This window comes from Rhinopithecus roxellana, chromosome 13, assembly GCF_007565055.1.
Source record: "Rhinopithecus roxellana isolate Shanxi Qingling chromosome 13, ASM756505v1, whole genome shotgun sequence".
NCBI classification, from domain to species: Eukaryota; Metazoa; Chordata; class Mammalia; order Primates; family Cercopithecidae; genus Rhinopithecus; species Rhinopithecus roxellana.
In genome coordinates this window covers 76,138,526-76,157,177 of record NC_044561.1, presented here as the reverse complement: position 1 = coordinate 76,157,177, position 18,652 = coordinate 76,138,526, and the positions used below count along the sequence as shown (strand labels likewise).

The 18,652-nt window shown below is 52.3% G+C and overlaps 1 protein-coding gene across 12 annotated transcripts; it reads right to left on the bottom strand.

Annotated features, from left to right (window-relative positions):
* Window positions 1-1,452: 1,452 nt before the first annotated feature.
* ZBP1 (Z-DNA binding protein 1) lies at window positions 1,453-18,284 on the bottom strand. 12 transcript variants are annotated; one of them, XM_030915283.1, is made up of 10 exons: window positions 17,996-18,275; window positions 14,615-14,680; window positions 13,998-14,222; window positions 13,269-13,337; window positions 12,687-12,860; window positions 10,981-11,148; window positions 9,539-9,742; window positions 7,990-8,208; window positions 4,277-4,353; window positions 2,368-2,609 (listed from the first exon to the last, which is right to left on the bottom strand). In XM_030915283.1, the coding sequence occupies exons 1-10, from the start codon at window positions 18,027-18,029 to the stop codon at window positions 2,505-2,507; spliced, it is 1,341 nt and encodes a 446-aa protein (XP_030771143.1). In that variant the 5' UTR covers window positions 18,030-18,275; the 3' UTR covers window positions 2,368-2,504. The 12 variants fall into 12 exon arrangements, with proteins under 12 accessions (XP_030771142.1, XP_010363424.2, XP_010363422.2 ...); XM_030915282.1 differs by lacking the exon at window positions 4,277-4,353 and having other exon boundaries at window positions 1,453-2,609; window positions 17,996-18,269; XM_030915280.1 differs by lacking the exons at window positions 2,368-2,609; window positions 4,277-4,353 and adding an exon at window positions 4,371-5,136 and having other exon boundaries at window positions 17,996-18,278.
* Between the last annotated feature and the right edge of the window lie 368 nt (window positions 18,285-18,652).

The window sequence follows — 18,652 nt, the reverse complement described above, 5'->3', positions numbered from 1 at the left end:
TCCCGATAAGGTCATGCCTCAGGTTGAGTAGCAGTGAGCTAAGGGGAGTGTGTAGGGGAGGTGAGGGAGCAGCTGCCCTTCAGAAATGGAAATCCCAGTGGAACCGGCTTCAGCACAAAGGGGACCTTTCAGTTCTTCTAATGGGTAAGTGCTAGGATAGGTTCTGCTTCAGGAATGACTGGATCTAGGGGCTCAAACAATGTCTTACGAATCCCCTTTAATGGATAAACTATAAGTTCTACCTGTCAGTCTAGGTTCTGACCAATATGTCAAGGCATCCACCTTAAAGATCCTCCCAGTCAAGTTGGGCAAGGAGACATGAATTTGTTCAATAAGTGTTTTTACTGAGGCCCTGTGATGAGCCATCCCCTCCCTGCCAAGGTAGACATTAGCCCCAGGGGGCATCAGCTTTTGGGTGTCAGATGCCAAGGCCAGTGAAGGAGACACAGCAGAGTGTGACAAACGCCCACCTGAGGGCTGGGTGTGGCATTGGAGTTGCGGGCAGCAGAATGCCTCTGTGTGTGCATGTGTGTACACGTGTGTGTGCACGTGTGTGCCTATGTGCACATTGAAGGAAGGACACAGCCCTTGTTCCACAATCACCCTGCCCGGCTGATCACCACCTCCCTCTATCCCTCTCTATCTTCCTCCCACCATGCCCCACCAAATCCCTCCACTACCCACCCCACCCCGTGGTTCGGGAAATGTTGCAGAGCCCATAGCCCTTCTAGGGGAACTTAGCTCCTAGCGGGGTGGTCAGGTCTGGTAAATAACAAGTTGACATGGTTTGGCTGTGTCCCCACCCAAATCTCATCTTGAATTGTAGCTCCCATAATTCCCGTGTGTTGTGGGAGGGACCCAACAGGAGGTAATTGAATCACGGGGATGGTTTCCATCATACTGTTCTGGTGGTAGTGAAATAAGTCTCATGAGATCTGACGGTTTGATAAGGGAAACGCTTTTCACTTGGTTCTCATTCTCTCTCTTGTCTGCTGCCATGTAAGATGTGCCTTTTGCCTTCCATCCTGATTGTGAGGCCTCCCCAGTCATGTGGAACTGTGAGTCCATTAAACTTCTTTTTCCTTCTAAATTACCCTGTCTTGGGTATATCTTTATCAGCAGCGTCAAAGTGGGCTAATCCACAAGCACTCTCTGCTGATTGGCCAGAAGAGGTCACCTGACCCATGGGTCAGCCAATGACTTCCAGCAGTGCCTGGGGACCAGGGGTGGGGGTGGGAAAGAATTTTCAGTTTGGGAGTTCAGCTGAAAAATCCTGAGAGATCAAGGCTGAGGAGAGAAGATTCTAGACAGGTCGGGTGATAAGGAGGTCAGGTGGCCACGACGGGCGTTGAGGAAGTCAGACCTCAAGTGAGAAGAGAGTGGGGCAGTGTTTCAGTTGGCTCAGGCTGCTATAATAAAATGCCTCACCCCGGGCAATTTATAAACAACAGGAATTTATTGCTTACAGTTTCAGGGTCTGGGAAGGCCAAGATCAAGGTGCCAGCAGAGTCAGTGTCTGATGAGGGGTTGGTCTCGGCTTTAACGATGGCACTTTGTTACTGCATCCTCACATGGCGGACAGGCAAGTGGGACTAACAGAACCCCTCAAATCCTTTCATGAGAGCACTAATCCCACTGGCCCTCTTGACTCCATCCCCTCCAAAAGGCCACACCTCTTCATACCACTGCACTGGGGATTACGGTTTTTTCTTGGTTTTTGTTTTGAGATGGAGTCTCACTGTGTCACCAAGGCTGGAGTGAGTGCAGTGGCGCTGTCTCAGCACACTGCAACCTCTGTCTCCTGAGCTCAAATGATCCTCCCTCCCCGGCCTCTGGAGCAGCTGGGACCACAGAAACGCACCACCATGCCTGGCTATGTTTTTGTATTTTTGGTAGAGACAGGGTTTCACCATGTTACCCAGGCTGGTCTTGAACTCCTGAACTCAAGTGATCCGCCCACCTCAGCCTCCCAAAGTGCTGGGATTACAGTCGTGAGCCACTGCGCCCAGTTGGGATTATGTGTTGATATGAATTTTGTTGGGACTCAAACATTCAAACCACGGCAAGTAGCCATGATGGAAGGTAACTCAAGGCAGATGCCCCGAGCCCAGGAAAGAGTGGAGAGAGTGGCCTGGGCCAGGCTAGGCTACCGAGCCCCACTCCCATCTACCTACCTCTTCTTGGCACACCAAGGGTTCCCCAAAGCAACTCCTTGTCATCTACTCCTGGCCATCAAAAGACCTGGCCTGAACTCATCCCCACGCCAGGTCCATCCCCCAAAACTGACTCATGCAGGTGACGTCTGGAAGCAAGCAGGTCAAACAAGACACTTAAGGAATACAGAGAGCAGCAGGCTAGTGTCCCTAGCATGCACCCACCCCCACGTGTCCAAGCCCCACGTGAGGCTGTGCACTAAATCCCACCTCCCCACCAGCTCCCATAGTGTGAGGTTTCATCCACATAGTCGCTGCCTTCTGCAGCTTTGTGACTCCTGTTTCCAAGAGTCATAGCTTCCAACTTGGGGGTGAGCTTCGAGGAGTTGCGAGTGATGGGCTGACCAATGTCTTGAGGAAAGTGACTTCTGGATTGTGTGTCTGTGGGACGAGGACCTGGGGAAGAGAAGATGGGGTGTCAGCTTAATGGGCATGTGGCCTGGGCGTTTCCACAGGGACCCGCTCTTGGAAGGATTTCAAGCTCAGCTTGAGCCTTTGTTGTTACTTTCTAGATTTGTACTAAGTCTCGAACAGGGAGCCCCACCTTTTCACTGTGCATTGGGCCCCCAGATCATGTAGCCAGTCCTGTCCTAGTTTCACAGCAGTGAAATGGAGGAGCAGAAATGATACTAGAAAGCCCCCATCCCAGGGCTCTCCCAGTCCTCCCAGGGGCCCCAAAGGACGACTCTCCATGCCCTGGCACTGACAGTCTCTGATCAGCAATTTCCTCGAACAAAACAAAACAAAACAAAACAAAACAAAAACATTCCAGGCCTTACACCTCTCAGGATAAGGTCCTGCCTGCCACTCGAGGAGGAAGTGACAGGCAGACCTCATTTTATCGCACTTTACCTTATTGTACTTTGGTTTATTACACTTCATAGATAATGCATTTGTTTTTCACAAGTTGAAGGTTTGTGGCACCCTGCATGAAGCAAGTCTATCAGTGCCAATTTTTCCAGCAGCATATGCTCACTTCCTGTCTCTGTGTCATATTTTGGTAATCCTCACAATATTTCACACTTTTTCATTTTGATTATATGTGTTATGGTGGTCTGTGATCAGTGGTCTTTGATGTTATTATTATAATTGCTTTGCTTTGGGTTGCCACAAATATCACCTGTATAAGATGATGAAGTTAATTAATAAATCTATGTGTTCTGACCTGTCACTGCTCAGCCGTCTCCTCCTCTCTCTCCCTCTCCGCAGGCCTCCCTATTCAGTGAGACGCAACAATATTGAAATTAGGAAAATTCATAACCCTACAATGGGCCAGTCGCCATGGCTCAGGCCTGGAATCTCAACACTTTGGGAGGCCGAGGCGGGCGAATCACCTGAGGTTGGGAGTTCGAGACCAGCCTGACCAACATGGAGAAACTCGTCTCTACTAAAAATACAAAATTAGCCAGGTGTGGTGGTGCAGGCCTGTAATCTCAGCTACCCAGGAGGCTGAGGCAAAAGAATCGCTTGAACCTGGGAGGTGGAGGTTGCAGTAAGCCAAGATTGCGCCATTGCACTCCAGCCTAGACAACAAGAGCGAAACTCCATCTCAATTAAATAAAAATAAAAAAAGAACCCCAAATGACCTCTATGTGCTAAAGTGAAAGGAAGAGTTGCATGTCTCTCACTTTAAATCAAAAGCTAGAAAAGATTAAGCTTGGTGAGGGAGGCAGGTCCAAAGCTAAGACAAGTTGAAAGCTAGGTCAAAAGTTAATCAAATTGTGAAGGCAGAGGAAAAGTTCTTGAAGGACATTAAAAGTGCTACTTCAGCAAACACATGAGTGATGAGAAAGTGAACCAGCCTTGCAGCTGGTGTGGAGAAAGTTTTATTGGTCTGGATAGAGGATTGACCAGCCACAATAGTCTCTTAAGCCTAAACCTCATCCGAGGCAAGGCCCTTGCTCTATTCAATTCTAAAGGCTGAGAGAAGTGAGGAAGCTGCAGAAGAAAAGTTGGAAGTAAGCAGAGGTGGGTTCGTGAGGTTTAAGGAAAGAAGCCATCCCCATAATGTGAAAGGACAAGGTGAAGCAGCAAGTGCTAATGGAGAAGCTGCAGCAGGTTACCCGGAAGCTGTAGCTAAGATCATCGATGAGCACGACTACACGACACAGCAGGTTCTCAATGTAGACGAAACAGCCTTCTGTTGAGAAAAGATGTCATCTAGAACTTTCATAGCTCGAGAGGAGATGTCAATGCCTGGCTTCAAAGCTTCAAAGGGGGCAGGCTTTCTTGTTGGGGACTAATGTGGCTGGTGACTTTCAGCTCAAGCCTCTCCTCAATGACCATTTTGGAAATTCTAGGGCCCTTAAGAACGACGCTCAATCAACTCTGCCTGTGTTCTATGAATGAAGCAACAAAGGTAGATGACAGCACCTCTGTTTATAGCATGGGTTACTGAATATTTTAAGCCTAGCATTGAGACTTACTGCTCAGAAAAAAATGTTCCTTTGAACATTTTACTGCTCATTGTCCATACCACAGGAGCTGGGTGTTCAGGATCCTGGGCTGAGGGCCAAAAAAAAAAAAAAGTTTTTTTTTTTTTTTCTGCTCGTTGACAATGCACCTGTTCATCCAAGGGCTCTGATGGAGATGTAAAAAAGAGTTAATGTTGTTTTCATGCCTGCTAGCACAGCATCCATTCTGCAGCCCACGGATTAAGGAATAACTTCAACATTCATTTCTTATTCTTCAATAAATACATTTTATAAAGGCGTAAGTGCAATATAGAGTGATTCCTCAGATGGATCTGGGCAAAGTAAGTTGAAAATTGTCTGGAAAAAAATCATCACTCTAAATGCCATTAAGAACACTTGTGATTCACGGGAGAAGGTCAAAATAACAACATTCACAGGAGTCTGGAAGAAGTTGATTCCAGCTTTCGTGAATGACTTTGAGGGGTTCAAGACTTCAGTGAAGACAGCAACTGCAGATGTGGTGGAAATAGGAGGAAAACTCGAATTAGAAATGGAATATGGAGATGGGACTGAATTGCCGCAATCTCATGAGAAAGCTTGAACAGATGAGTTGCTTCTTATGGATGAGCAAAGAAAGTGGTTTCTTTTTTTCTTTTTTTTTTTGAGACGGAGTCTCGCTCTGTCGCCCAGGCTGGAGTGCAGTGGCCGGATCTCAGCTCACTGCCAGCTCCGCCTCCCGGGTTTACGCCATTCTCCTGCCTCAGCCTCCCGAGTAGCTGGGATTACAGGCGCCCACCACCTCGCCCGGCTAGTTTTTTTGTATTTTTTTAGTAGAGACGGGGTTTCACTGTGTTCGCCAGGATGGTCTCGATCTCCTGACCTCGTGATCCGCCCGTCTCGGCCTCCCAAAGTGCTGGGATTACAGGCTTGAGCCACCGCGCCCGGCCGAAAGTGGTTACTTGAGATGGAATCTATTACTGGTGAAGATACTGCGAACATTGTTGAAATGACAACAAAGGATTTAGACTGTTATATAAACCTAGTTGGTAAAGCAGTAGCAGGGCTGGGGAGGCTTGGTTCCAATTTTGAAAGAAGTTCTAGTATGAGTAAAATGCCATCAAACAGCATTGCATGCTCCAGAGAAAGCTTTCGTGAAAGGAAGAGTCCATTGCTGCAGCGGACTTCATTGTTGCCTTATTTTAAGAAATTGCCACAGCTGCCTCAACCTTCAGTAACTGCCACCCTGATCAGTCAGCGGCCATCAACATCGAGGCAAGACCTCCACCAGCATAGAGAAGATGACTGGCAGAAGACAGATGATGTTTAGCACTTTTAGCAATGAGGTATTTTAACATTAAGGTATATACATTGTTGTTTAGATACAATGTGATTGAGTGCACACCTAATTGACTACAGCCTTGTGTGACTATAACTTGTATGTGCACTGGGAAATCAAAAATTTGCATGACTTGCTTTATTGGGGTGGTCTGGAGCTGACCCATAGTATCTCTGAGCTATGCCTATAGATGTCTCTTGGCTACAAAGAGAGGTGGGTGGGTCAGGGCAAGGGGTAAGGATGTCATCAGCTCCTCTGCTGAAACCTCAGGGAAGAATGTCAGGATGTTGCAGGACAAATTTGGGCGTGTGGCCATTTCTTTAACAACACAGAGCTGTGTTCTTTCCAGAAAAGGGAGTCTTCAATCGTCTGGCTTGAGACCCACAGGGCTCTGCAGACGGCCTGTGCTGTGGGGTCCTAAGCCTGATGGGGGATGGAGGGCTGGTGGCACACGCTCTCCTGGGGGTCCCCAGTGGCCTTGGAGGTTTCTGAGACTCCCTTTGCTGCTAGAAGGGAGTCCATGTTCCCAGATGCTCATGGCCTGCACTACTGGCCTGTGCTCCTGGCCCCCGTTCTGCAGGTGTCACATGGGGCACCCAGGGGTCCTGGAGGGAGAGTTTGAAGGCAAGGCACATGGGGCCAGAGTCTCTTCAGTGTGCCGGGACAGCAAGGACATGGCCTTTGGGGTGAGAAGACCCTCTGCACTTCCAGGACAGGCATCCCCTGGGCCTTCAGGCACTGGAGGGTGGATGCTGGCCAATCCTCCAGATTCTGCGAATCCATGTTTTCTACCCACTGGTGGGATTGGGTGTGACCCCTTATTCCAGATCCCAAAAGGGCAGGAGTGGAAATCCTCCTTCTAATTCTTTCTTCATATGGGAGGCATGAATTTCATCCTGCCCCTCTCCTGCTCAAGGCCCCTGTGGCTCCCAATTGCCTTAGCATCGACTGCCGCCTGGAGCTAGACCCTGGCTCTGCTCTCCACACTCAGGTCACCCTCAGACCCCTGTGGGCTCCCATACTGTCATGTCCTCACCTCCAGCCATTGTCCACCCTGTTCCACCCACCAGGTACACCTGCTTTGTATGGATCCACCTTGCATGGACCTGCCCTACTCTCCAGCTGCCCCTACCCCAGGCCCCGAGCTCCCTTCTGCAGAGTTGGGATCCTCAGGCTCTGCAACCAGCCTGTGCAGCTTCCAGGGACAGAACTGTGGCTGGGAAGGTGAACCGCGCTGGTTTCCCCTCTCCCCTCTTCCTGTTGGCAGCGGAGCCCCTCCCCTGAGTCTCTGCTGAGCTTAGGCTGCCTTGACACAGGCAGCACCTCCCAGATCCCCCGTGGCTAAGTGCTGGCCCTCAGAACAGCACAGATGCGGTGGGTGGGCTTGGTCAAAGACAACAGCGGCTCTCTGTACCCTGTCTTGCCCCTCTGCTTGCTGGTGCCAAGTTCAACCCCACAGATGAGGATGGAGCCCCAGGGATAACTCATCACTGAGGTAAAAGAATCCCTTGTCTGCTACCCTCACCCAGACATGAGACCTGGGCTTTGGGCAGGGGGGGGCACAATGTGTGGCATCTCCACTGCGGCAGGTCAGCCTGTGCCCTGACGCAGAACCTTATTTGCATGGCAACCCAGCACCTTTCTGGGCCCAAAACAATCATGACAGCAATAACACTCCTATCTCCTGAATGCTGGCAGGGCTGGTGCAGGGCTGAGCTCCGCCTTCAGATTTTATCTCAGCCTTGCAACCACTGTAGGGGTTGCTTCAGGCTATTCTTACCATCCCACTTTCCAGCTAAGGAGACAGAGGCTCCCGATTGAGGTGACTTGGGTGGGCCCCTCCACTAGGGGGACGGAGCCTCGAGCTCTGACGGTAGAGCTGCTGCTCCTTGCTGTGGGTGAGCATTGCCTCCAGACTCTGGGAAACCAGAGATTAGTGAATGATCGATGAGAATGAATGAATGAATGAGTGGAAGGTGGCGAGAGAAAGAGAACACACAGGGGTCCACTCTGTCCCCCAGCTCACCTGCGTCCTCCCCTGTCTTCCCATCTCCAGACCCTGCGACTCCTCCTGGTCCAGCCACCCCTGGGCTGATAGACATTTTGTTGCTGTTGCCGATGGTGGCATACTCGAGAAAGCATGATTTCATGTGGATTCTCTGGGCGGCATCCCCCTTGGGGTGAGTTCTTGGACTGGGCATTCTTGCTTCAAACAACGCTTCTGGGCCGGCAGCAGTGGCAGAGACTGTGGGTCAAAGGGAGAGAGGCCTGGAGCCAGGAGCAGCTGGATAGTGGCCCGGAGCCCTGACCCCCAGACTGGCTCACCCTCCTCCCCAGACCTCCCACCAGCGGCCCACACCATCCCAGGCGCACAGCCTGTGCCTGCCCACCACACCTCCACACGTGCTGTTGGGCTGCCTGGGAAGCGTCTTTCCGCCAGCTGGTGAGTCTGCCCCACTGATCCCGCCCAGCTGATCTGGACGCCAGTGTCTTCTGGGATTCAGCTCCTCTCTCCTCTGCTGCCTGCTTCCCACTGCACTGGAACACTGGCCCCCACTTTTGGTTGAAATCTTATGGGGGCTCCCAGCCTGGCCCCAGCCCCTGTCATCTGGCTCTGCCCTTTCCCACCCAAACTTCTGAAGAACCATCCACACTGAGTCTCACCTCCTCCACTCCCCAGACCCCTTTTGCTCCCTGGCTCCCAGAAACCACCCCCGCAAGGTGACCACGACCCCTCTCGCTGAACCCCACAGATGCTTCCCTGGGCTCACCAGCCTGGCCCCTCTCTGGTGACTCCTTTCCCGGGGCCTCTGCTTTCCTCCTCCCTCGCTGGCTTCCCTGCTGGTTCTTCTCCCCCAGCCCATCTCTGCATTCCCACTGTGGGGGAGGCCTTTGCCCGGGGCCCTCTGGTCACTGCAGCCACAGCACCTAGTAGGGCACCTGTCTTCCATCCTCCCTAAACACCGTTCCTCCCAAACATCACCCTACTCCAGCTGGCCCAGCCTCTGCTTCTCTGCCCATTTTACAAATGAGGAACTGAGGTTTCCTGCCATGGGTTGTAGGGGATGGGGATCCAGAGTGCTAGCTTTATTTTATTTATTTATTTATTGAGATGGAGTCTCACTCTGTCACTCAGACTGGAGTGCAGTGGTGCGAGCTCCATTCACTGCAACCTCCGCCTCCCGGGTTAAAGCAATTCTCCTACCTCAGCCTTCTGAGTGGCTGGGATTACAGGCACATGCCGCCATGCCCGGTTCATTTATTTTGTTGTTGTTGGTATTTTTGGTCGAGACGTGGTTTCACCATATTGGTCAGGTTGGTCTCGAACTCCTCACCTCAGGTGATCCACCCACTTTGGCTTCCCAAAGTGCTAAGATTACAGGTGTGAGCCACTGTGCCCAGCCTAGAGTGCTAGCTTTAAAAGCCCCACCTGCTCTACTGTGGTTCAGCTGCCTGGTGGAAGGAAAGGAATTTCCCATCATGCTTCTCTCCCCACAAAGATTCTGGCTCCAGTTCCTTCCAGTGAGGACCCACGGGGTGACAGGGGTGGGTCTGGCCTCTAGATCCCCAGTTACCTGGAGGGCTGCCAGGGGGGATGTGGGCAGGGCCCTCGGACGGGACGCTGTGAAGCCTCATCTCATTGCTGTGTCCCAGCTGCACCCATCTGAGCATGGACCGCTCCATGTGGATGTCCTGGGGCTCCCAGGGATCATTCAGAGTCCCCTGAGTTGAGGAATGACCTGGTGCCATTGAAGGGAGGTGGCGGGGACCAGTAGAACCTGGCAGGGGACAGTGGCACAGCCTCACCAGAGATTACTGCAGCCTTCTTCCCTCCCCTCACCACCACGCACAGTCCTGTCCTCTGAATTCTTCCTAGACACCATCAAACTGGGGGCCAAAGACTTCAGGCTCTGGCTTAGACAGCAAGAGTACCTGGCAGAATAGCTCATTTGGGGGCTCCCTGGGTTCTCAGGACCGGGGCTGGTGCCTGGGTGTTGCAGGGACACTCACAAACCCAAACAATGAGCTCCTCCTTCTGATTCCCAGTCATTCCCGAGCCTTCTGACCTCATAGGGACAAAGTCTCCTTTGGTGCTAACACCAAAGGCTCAGAGCCTCCCGCAGTGTTTTAACTGCCAGGGACAACATTTATTTTTATGGTGATTTTAATGGTTTTCACTTAAAATAATACTATAAAATTGTTTTAAAATAAAATTTTAAAAATGTGCACTACTCAACATTAATTAAATAATCAGACATGGGTATGGCCAGAATTGGGAAGGTGGGGCTCAGAGGATTAAAGCTGGGGAAACTATGATCTAGATTCTAGAACAAAGTTCCTCATTTCACAATTGGGGAAACTGAGGCTGACAGTGGGGAAAGGTTCTCCCAAGGTTACAGGGAGTATCCCGACTTTGGGCCTGAAGCTGTCACTCACAGGTGACAAGGCTGGGCTGATAGGTGGCTCTGTTCCCTCTTGCCACAGTGCCCAGCACAGGGTAAGGGCTCAAAGTGCAACACCGCATTTCATCCAAACTAGGATGGCACAGGTGGTGAGATGCACCCCAGTTTCCAGCCTGTTAAAATGTGGGGGAAAGTTGCGTGTCTCAGAACAAATACTGTACTATGATCACCTCCCCTGTGGCATTCCGCGGAGGGAGAGGAAATTGAGTTGTTTCTCATGAAAAACACCAGACCCCATTGAAAATGAGGCACAAGGTCAGGTGCAACACAGAGATACCCCATCTTAATTTTAAAATTTTATTAAAAAATAAAAATTAAATTAAATTGTAAAACGACGTAGAAGGTATCAGAATACAGGAAAATCAGGAGAGCTTTGATCCGGGCATCCTCATTCTCAGGATGGCCATAAAGGTGGACCGTGGGGATCTGGAAGCAACTCTTTCCCCTTGAAGGGCTGAATTCCCCCACTCCCCATCCCTACCCTTTGCCCCCACCCAGTGGATCAGGTGGCCCCCCACCGAGGTCCCCTCCCCGGGCTCTCTCGGGTGACTCACCATCCTCCCCGGAGGCTGTCTGTCTTGTAATGATGTTCCCGTGTCCAATCTGGATGGCTTCGGAGTTTGCAATGGAAATCTGGCCGTTCGGTCCATTCTGGCAGATCATGTTGATTGGATTGTGCTGGTAAATAATTGAGGCCGACTCTGCTCTTCTTCCAGAATCTTCTGCAAAATAATATTCAACTCGATCCCTTCGCCCCTCTCTGTGGGTCAGGGGTTCCCAATACCAGTCAGCAGCACCAAATTCTCCTGGGGAGCTTGTTAAAATACCCTGGGTGTTCCGAGTCAGTAGGGCCAAGTGGGAGGCCAGAGCTGAGTGTTTAACAGACACCACAGGTACCTCAGAGGGAGCCTCGCTTGAAAATAGCCCTGTGAGTCACTCTACCTGTGTCCTTTGCTGCCCCCTGGCTGGGCTGCCGTGATTGCTGACTGGGAGGACTGCAGGGGCCCCACACTGCTCTCCCTGGGGGGCAGCCACAGCCCGGACCCCCGAGCACCTGCACCATTGCCCTTCTCCCTTGAGTAGTGGCTGAGAGACAGCAGCCCATTGGCCAGATCCGTTGTGCTTCACGCCCATGATATTTTAAATATTTGAATTTGTCACTAGTGTTTAAAATCTGGCGGCTGTCACGCATTATTCCTTCCTCACAGCAGCCCTAGCATGCTGAGACCCCCTTGGACACCCATCGTGAGTAGCAGAGTCAGCCCTATAGCGGTCGAGGCAAGCACCTGCCCAGACTGTGCAGGGCCCATCACCACCCTCTGGGGTCTCGGCTCCTGTGCCTTTGTGGGCCCTTCCCCCATACACAAATATTTAAATTACATTGTATGTCAAGGATAACCCAGGCTGGATTTTTAAATTTAATTTAATTTAATTTTTTTTTTTTTTGAGATAGAGTTTCACTTTTGTTGCCCAGGCTGGGGTGCAGTGGTGTGATCTCAGCTCACTGCAACCTCTGCCTCCCAGGTTCCAGCTATTCTCCTACCTCAGCCTCCTGAGTAGCTGGGATTACAGGCGCCCGCCACCACGCCTGGCTAATTTTTGTTTTTTTGATAGAGACAGGGTTTTGCCATGTTGGCCAGGCTGACCTCAGGTGATCCGTCTGCCTCAGCCTCCCAAAGTGCTAGGATTACTGGCATGAGCGACCGCGCCTGGTCCATTTTTAGATATTCATTATTATTATAGTATTCATTTCTTCTGATTTTAAATGAAATTAAAATTAAAACATTTTCAAGGACCCCTAAGAGTGCCATGGGCCTATTGGATCTTGGCCCTGCGCCTAATAGATCTCACAAGGAAGACGACCCTGGGGCTCCACCCAGTAGGGGTCTGAGCTTAGTCTTGCCTTCTCTTCTGCCAACTTTAAAACCCCAACTTGGGCAAAGTGCTCAAAGAAAGCTATTCCCAAACTCAGACTAATACCTGCACCCCAGAGCTGAGAACATTCGGAATGGGCCACCTCCATCCCATTCGCTGGCCTTCTGCAACTGCAGCCCTTGGGCCACGCCTCCAGGAAGCTGTTCCTGGTTAATCCTGCCAGCACACCCCTTCTTCCTGGAAGCCCTTTTAGTGAACTGTCAGTAGGACCTCCAGAAGCTTCTGGCAGTTTCTGGTGAGCTGCTCAGCAGAGCACCCAGCAAAGACCAAGCGCTAGTGTCATGGTTTCCCTCTGCAGCCCAGGTGCAGGCAGCGGGGGGCCTACCTGGGCGGTAAATCGTCCACACTTTGGACTGCTCATCCACGTCCAGAAGGTGCCTGCTCTTCATCCTGTACAAGTCTCGGTTCACATCTTTTGCTGTCCTCATTCCCAGTGCCTGGGCGATGACCAGGGCCCTCTGGGGACCATTGTCTTTGAGAAACCTGTAGATGTCTTCCTCTGGGAGGCAGAAGGGCCAGGTGGTTAGGGAGGAGTCCTAGTATTTGCATCTGCCCCACCGCTTCCTAGCTGTGTGGCCCTGGACCCAGCCCCTCGAGGCCTGGTTTCCTCATCTGTAAAATGGGCACCACGATAACGGGGTCATGATGACGCACCGCAGAGGTGCCCTGAGGGTGGGAGACGTGCACACAGTGCTCTGCATGGTGAGGGTCAGCTATTGTCTGACTGGAGAATCACAGATTCTCCCGCTGTGAGGGCTGGGTCTTGGCTCTGAACACTGGGAGCCACCTGGTGGGTGGGGCAGGGCCCCTGAACACTGGTGAGATCTTGTACCCTCAAGGAGGGCCTGGGGTTCCTGAGGAGTGGGATCCTGTGTCCCAAGAGCTGAAGGGGCATGCAATGACTTACCCCGTTGTTGGCTGAACTGAGGGTTAGGGGTCTCTGGAATTGTAGCTGCATATTGCTGGGGCCTCTCGGCTGGAGAAAGAAAGACGGGTCAGAGGGTTGGGGGACAGAAGACAGCACCAGGCCTCCACCCCACAAAGGTGGGCAGCACCCTAGGGCTGAGTTGCAATGCTGGTAGTTGCATACTCAGACTCCAGAGTTAAACACACTTGACGTCAAGTCCTGCCTGTGCCCTGGCAGCTGTGGCTTCCTGCTGATTTACTTCTCCGGGGCTCAACCTCCTTTGCCTCCTGGGGTTGTGTGAGGGCTGAGTGAACCCTGAAACAGTGCCCAGCTAATCTTAAGTGCATGATAAATGGCAGCTCTTTCTGGCTGTGGGCTGTAAAGCTAGAAAAGTGGGGCTGGTGGGACTGAGTGTGTTCTGTGATTTGGACCATCGTGTCATTGCTGTTTCCATCATGACGATTTTCTATTATAATTGTTAGTGTTCTGCTGAGTACTTCCTGTGTGCAGGGCTGGGCTGAGCCTGATGCAGGGCCTCCTCTCAGCAACCCCTACCAAGCAGCCCTGCTGTCAGCTCCATCGACCGAAAAAGAAACCAAGGCACAGAGATGAAACCCATGAGCTCCCACGTGGTAGAACTCAGATTTGAACCCAGGCTCAAATCTGTGCTTGTCCATTGCCAGGATGGTCCCTGCCTGGTCAGACCCACCTCCCCAGGGTGGCAGTTACCAGGGCTGGACAGGGCCAGCTCTGCAGGACTCTCGCCTCCAGGACCAGTCTCGCCCAAGCACCAGGTGGCAGGGGCTGTGAGGCAGACTTTCAGCTCCTTTAGCATCCGGTAGAGGACTTGGTTGAGCTCCCTCTTGGGCGCTTGGCATTCCTTCACCAGCTGGGCAAGCTTCACTGAGGAGCCAGCCTCTGTCAGCACCTGCAGGATCCTCTGTTCAAGGTGGCCTGGGGGAGTGAGCGGGGGACAGAGATAGGAACTGAGTCTCCCGGGTCCCCACAGATGAGCCCAGGCTTGAGGCTCCAGGAGGCACGTGAGGCCACTTTTTGAGAGGTGTTCAGGGCAGAGGAGAGGACAAAGACCCCAGCAGATGTCCCCTAAGAGCAGCAGAGCAGCTGCCTCTGCCCAGAGAGAGGCATGCAGGCTGATCAGAAATGGCCTGGCAGCCAGAAGAGGTGCCGCCTCGCCTGTGCCCTCCCCAGGTGTGGGTGCCAGGGGGCAGTGGGGTTCCTCAGCTCTCAGGTGTCCTCAGGGCAGAGGGGAGTAGAGGGCAGAAGGACGGAGCCAGAGCGAGGCAGGGGGACCTGGGAGCACAAAGGCAAGTCCTGCCTGGGTGTACCTGATGCCCATTGCCATCCTTCCTGGGAATCGCCTCTTCTCAGCTCACCATCCTTCCATGATGCCACTATCCATCGAAGCCAGAAACCGACCAGACATCAGAAACAGACCTTTCCCCCAATGCCCAGTTGTGGAGCCCTGGAAATGCCATTCTTGGATTTTCTGGAATTGCCCCACTCCTCTCTTCTGCCGGCACCACCCCCTTCCTCGCCACCATCTCCTGGGTGCAGAAATAGGCTCCCGGTTGGCCCGCCAGCTCCAGTCGGGTACCCTCCAGGTCGGTACCTGCCGACCACCCAGCCTGACCTGCACCTGCCCCCAACTTCCCTCCAAGTGCTGGCCTGTTTGTGCTCCCCTCAGCCCCACTCACCCCAGCCCCTTTGCACACACTGTTCCTGCTGCCAGGAACACCCTTCCCTCACATCCCAACCTGTATGATGTCTACTCAACCTCCAGGCCTCCTCACATGCCACTTCCTTGGGAAAGCCTGTCCCTGTGTTCCAGAGTGGCTGGGATGTTGCTTGTGTGTGGGTCCCATAGTGTCCCCTGCTATACTTGCATGGCTCACTTTTGTACCTTCAGCATCTAGCATAGTGCTGCGCACACAGAAGGTGCTCAGGAAATGGCAGTTGAATGTATGAGTGACTGAGTGAATGCATGAATGAATGAATGGGACCAGGAGTGGTGGCTCACACTTGTAATCCTAGCATGTCAGGAGGCTGAGATGGGAGGACCCCTAGAGGCCAAGAGTCCTAGACCAGCCTGGGCAATGTAGTGAGACCCCCCATATCTACATAAAAAGAAAAAAAATCAGGTAGGTATGATGGCACGTGCCTGTAGTCCCAGATGCTCGAGAGGCTGAAATGGGAGAATTGCTTGAGTCTAGGAGGTTGCAGCTGCAGTGAGCTATGAATGCACCACTGCACTCCAGCCTGGGCAACAGAGCAAGACCCCATCTCTGGAAAAAAAAAAAAAAAAAAGGACTGAGTAACTGAGTGTCTGTCTCTAGGGACAGACATTTACTCAAAAGACCTGGGCAGCTCCTCCTTGGCCAGCTGGCAGGTGCTGCTGTTTCCTGGCCTGAGTTTAATAAGCCCTAAGCAGGACCCCAAGATATTCAAGGAGGAATTCTCCAAATGGCCCCTGCTCCTCCTGAGGCAGCTCTTAAAAATCAAAACCATTAGCTCACACAATGATTAAAAAATCAAAGCCAGCTGCTCTGCCCGGAGATGAGGCTGGGGCAGACACAGGGTATCGGCAGCACCTGCAGCCAGCAGCCTGGGAGAGCCACGGTGGGCGGGGCCCCACCTGTCACCAGGAAGCTGCTGCTTCAAGGAGCCCGCGGGCAGTGCGTGGGAGAGTCCGCGGGCGGTGCGTGGGAGAGCTCCCGAGGGCGGTGCGCGGGAGAGCTCTTCTTGGAAAGACCTGAGTTCCCCTTCCAGGACAGTGACTCAGTCCTTTGTCATCTGGGCTTTCTTCCTGTTCAGAGGGTTTCCTAGGTTTGCCCAGGGATCTTCGGTCGCAGCACTTGTAGGGGAGGGAAAAATCAGTTTGTGCCTGGCCCTGATGGCTACAATGCTGACAGGCTGCCATGTGCAGGTGAAGAGCAATTAGAAGACCTGGGAATTCCCACTCCTGCGCCTACCAAACTCCCCCACCGGCAGCCAGCAGCATCCCCGTGCACCTGACTTCACACCTGGCTTCGCCTTGTCTCTCAGAGTTTTTTTGTTTTTGAGACAGAGATTCATTCTTGTTGCCCAGTCTATAGCTGCAGTGGTGTGATCTCGGCTCACCGCAACCTCCACCTCCCGGGTTCAAGCAATTCTCCTGCCTCAGCCTCTCAAGTAGCTGGGATTACAGGCACGCACCACTACACCCGGCTAATTTTTGTATTTTTAGTAGAGACAGGGTTTCCCCTTGTTGACCAGGCTGGTGTCGAACTCCTGACCTTAGGTGATCCCCCCAACTTGGCCCCCCAAAGTGCTGGGATTACAGGTGTGAGCCACTGCGCTCGGCCGCAGAGTTTTGATTCTGGAAGGCTGACCCTAGGGAGCCACCGCCTCTGCTCCACGGACCCAAGAGGAGATGGGGTCAGAGGTGTAGATGCAGGACAAGCCCGGGCGCTGGGCTGGACTCAACCACTGAGGCCCAGGCTCCTGTGTCTGAAAATGGGAAATCGTAAAATGGAGCAGGTGTAGGTAGCAATTTGGTCACAAAAGGAAAATCAACTGGGGAGGAAGACAAGGAAAGCCAGCGAGGGCTGAGTCCGGAACCTCTGTCAGCACCTGTGAGTCCCCGAAGAGGAAGCACCGCAGGAACTCGGTGGTCAGCGCGGCTCCTGGCCACACCCTGACATTAGCCCTCCGGGGGCACAGTCTGGGTTGGTTTTTCAAAATTTTGATGGCTGATTTCCTGGGTTTGAGCTCCTATCCCTGACAACTACTAGCTCTGTGACCTTCCGCCGGCTTCAGGTTCCCCTTCTGTGAAATGTAGACAATAATAACTACTTCAGAGATTGCGGTGAGGATTAAAAACAAAACAAACCCATCCCCCAAACTGCAAAACCACACTTCACCTACAGTCCACAGCACTTCGTGGAGACCCTAGAGAACAGCAATTGCTCGATACACTATTGGCTTTCATCGCAACTCTTCCAGGAATAAAATGAATGAAATGTTAGTTGAGGAAAGAATGCAACAAGAAGGAACAAAGGCATACGTGTACCTCATCAAAGCAAATGGCTTTGTTCTCGATATGACTGTGACATGGGTCTTCAAACGCTAGCACCAGTGCTCGCCAGCTGTGCTACCCCGAGAGTGTCATTTCACCTCTCAGGGCCTCAGTTATCTATAAAATGGGAATGACGTGGCACTTGTTCCTGCAGGCCATTGAGAAATGCTTGCAAAGCATGTTTTGAGGTGCCTGGGGCATAGTCAGCTGTCGAAGAACAGCTTTCTACTTTTTTTTTTTTTTTGAGACGAAGTCTTACTCTTGTCACCCAGGCTGGAGTGCAATGGCGCCATCTCAGCTCACTACAACCTCCGCCTCCCGGGTTCAAGCGATTCTCCAGTCTCAGCCTCCTGAGTAGCTGGGATCACAGGCATGTGCCACCATGCCCGGTTAATTTTTGTATTTTTGGTAGAGACGGGGTTTCACCATGTTGGCCAGGCTAGTCTCAAACTCCTGAGCTCAACCAGTCCACCCACCTTGCCTCTCAAAGTGCTGGGATTACTGGCGTGAGCCACCATGCCCAGTTGGTCTACTATTCTTTAGGTTACTGGTATTGTCATCATGATCTGGGCCAAACAAAACAGGAAGAAAGAGAAGTGGAGATCTCACCCCGGGGGCTACCGCTGGTCCTTGGAAGGAAGGAGTACTGTACCTTCTCTGCCCGGGTCAGCAGGGGCCTGGGCCATGCTGACAGCAGCTGCAAGGAGCCGGAGAGACTTGGCAGGTGGTGCAGCCTTCTGCACTGTGGCCTTGAGAGGGTGGGCTAGATCGAGGCTGGGGCTTAAGTGGCCAAGCCTGGTGCTTCTTGCAGCTCTGAACCCGCAAGGGAAGGGATGCCAACTTCCACCCAGCGAGTGTCAGCTGCTTACAGTCCGGAAATAGACGCCTAGCCAGGCCGGCCAGATTAGGTTTCAGGAGAAAAAGAAAATGAAACTTCTCTGTGTGTCTTTTGAAAGAAAAGATAATTGGAAGCTGGGTGGATGAGCAAGACAGAGTTGGGGCCCTGACTTGATGTTGACAGGGAGGAGCTATGAACTTGGCAAGACCAGAGCGTCCTCTGAAGAGGCCTTTGAGACAGAGGACTTCCCTCACCTTCCCAGTTCCAGACACAGCCCGGCTGGACCTCCACATTTTTATTTTCTGAATCAGCATCAGATAATTGAAAAAAAAAAAAAAAAGAGTATGCACCATCTGGAGGGGGGATGGCGGGGTGTGGCATCACTCTGATGATGTCAGGAGCTGGGGCTGATTACCCGGTTTCTGTGTTTTTGTTTGTTTTTGAGGCAGGGTTTCTGTCACCCAGGCTGGA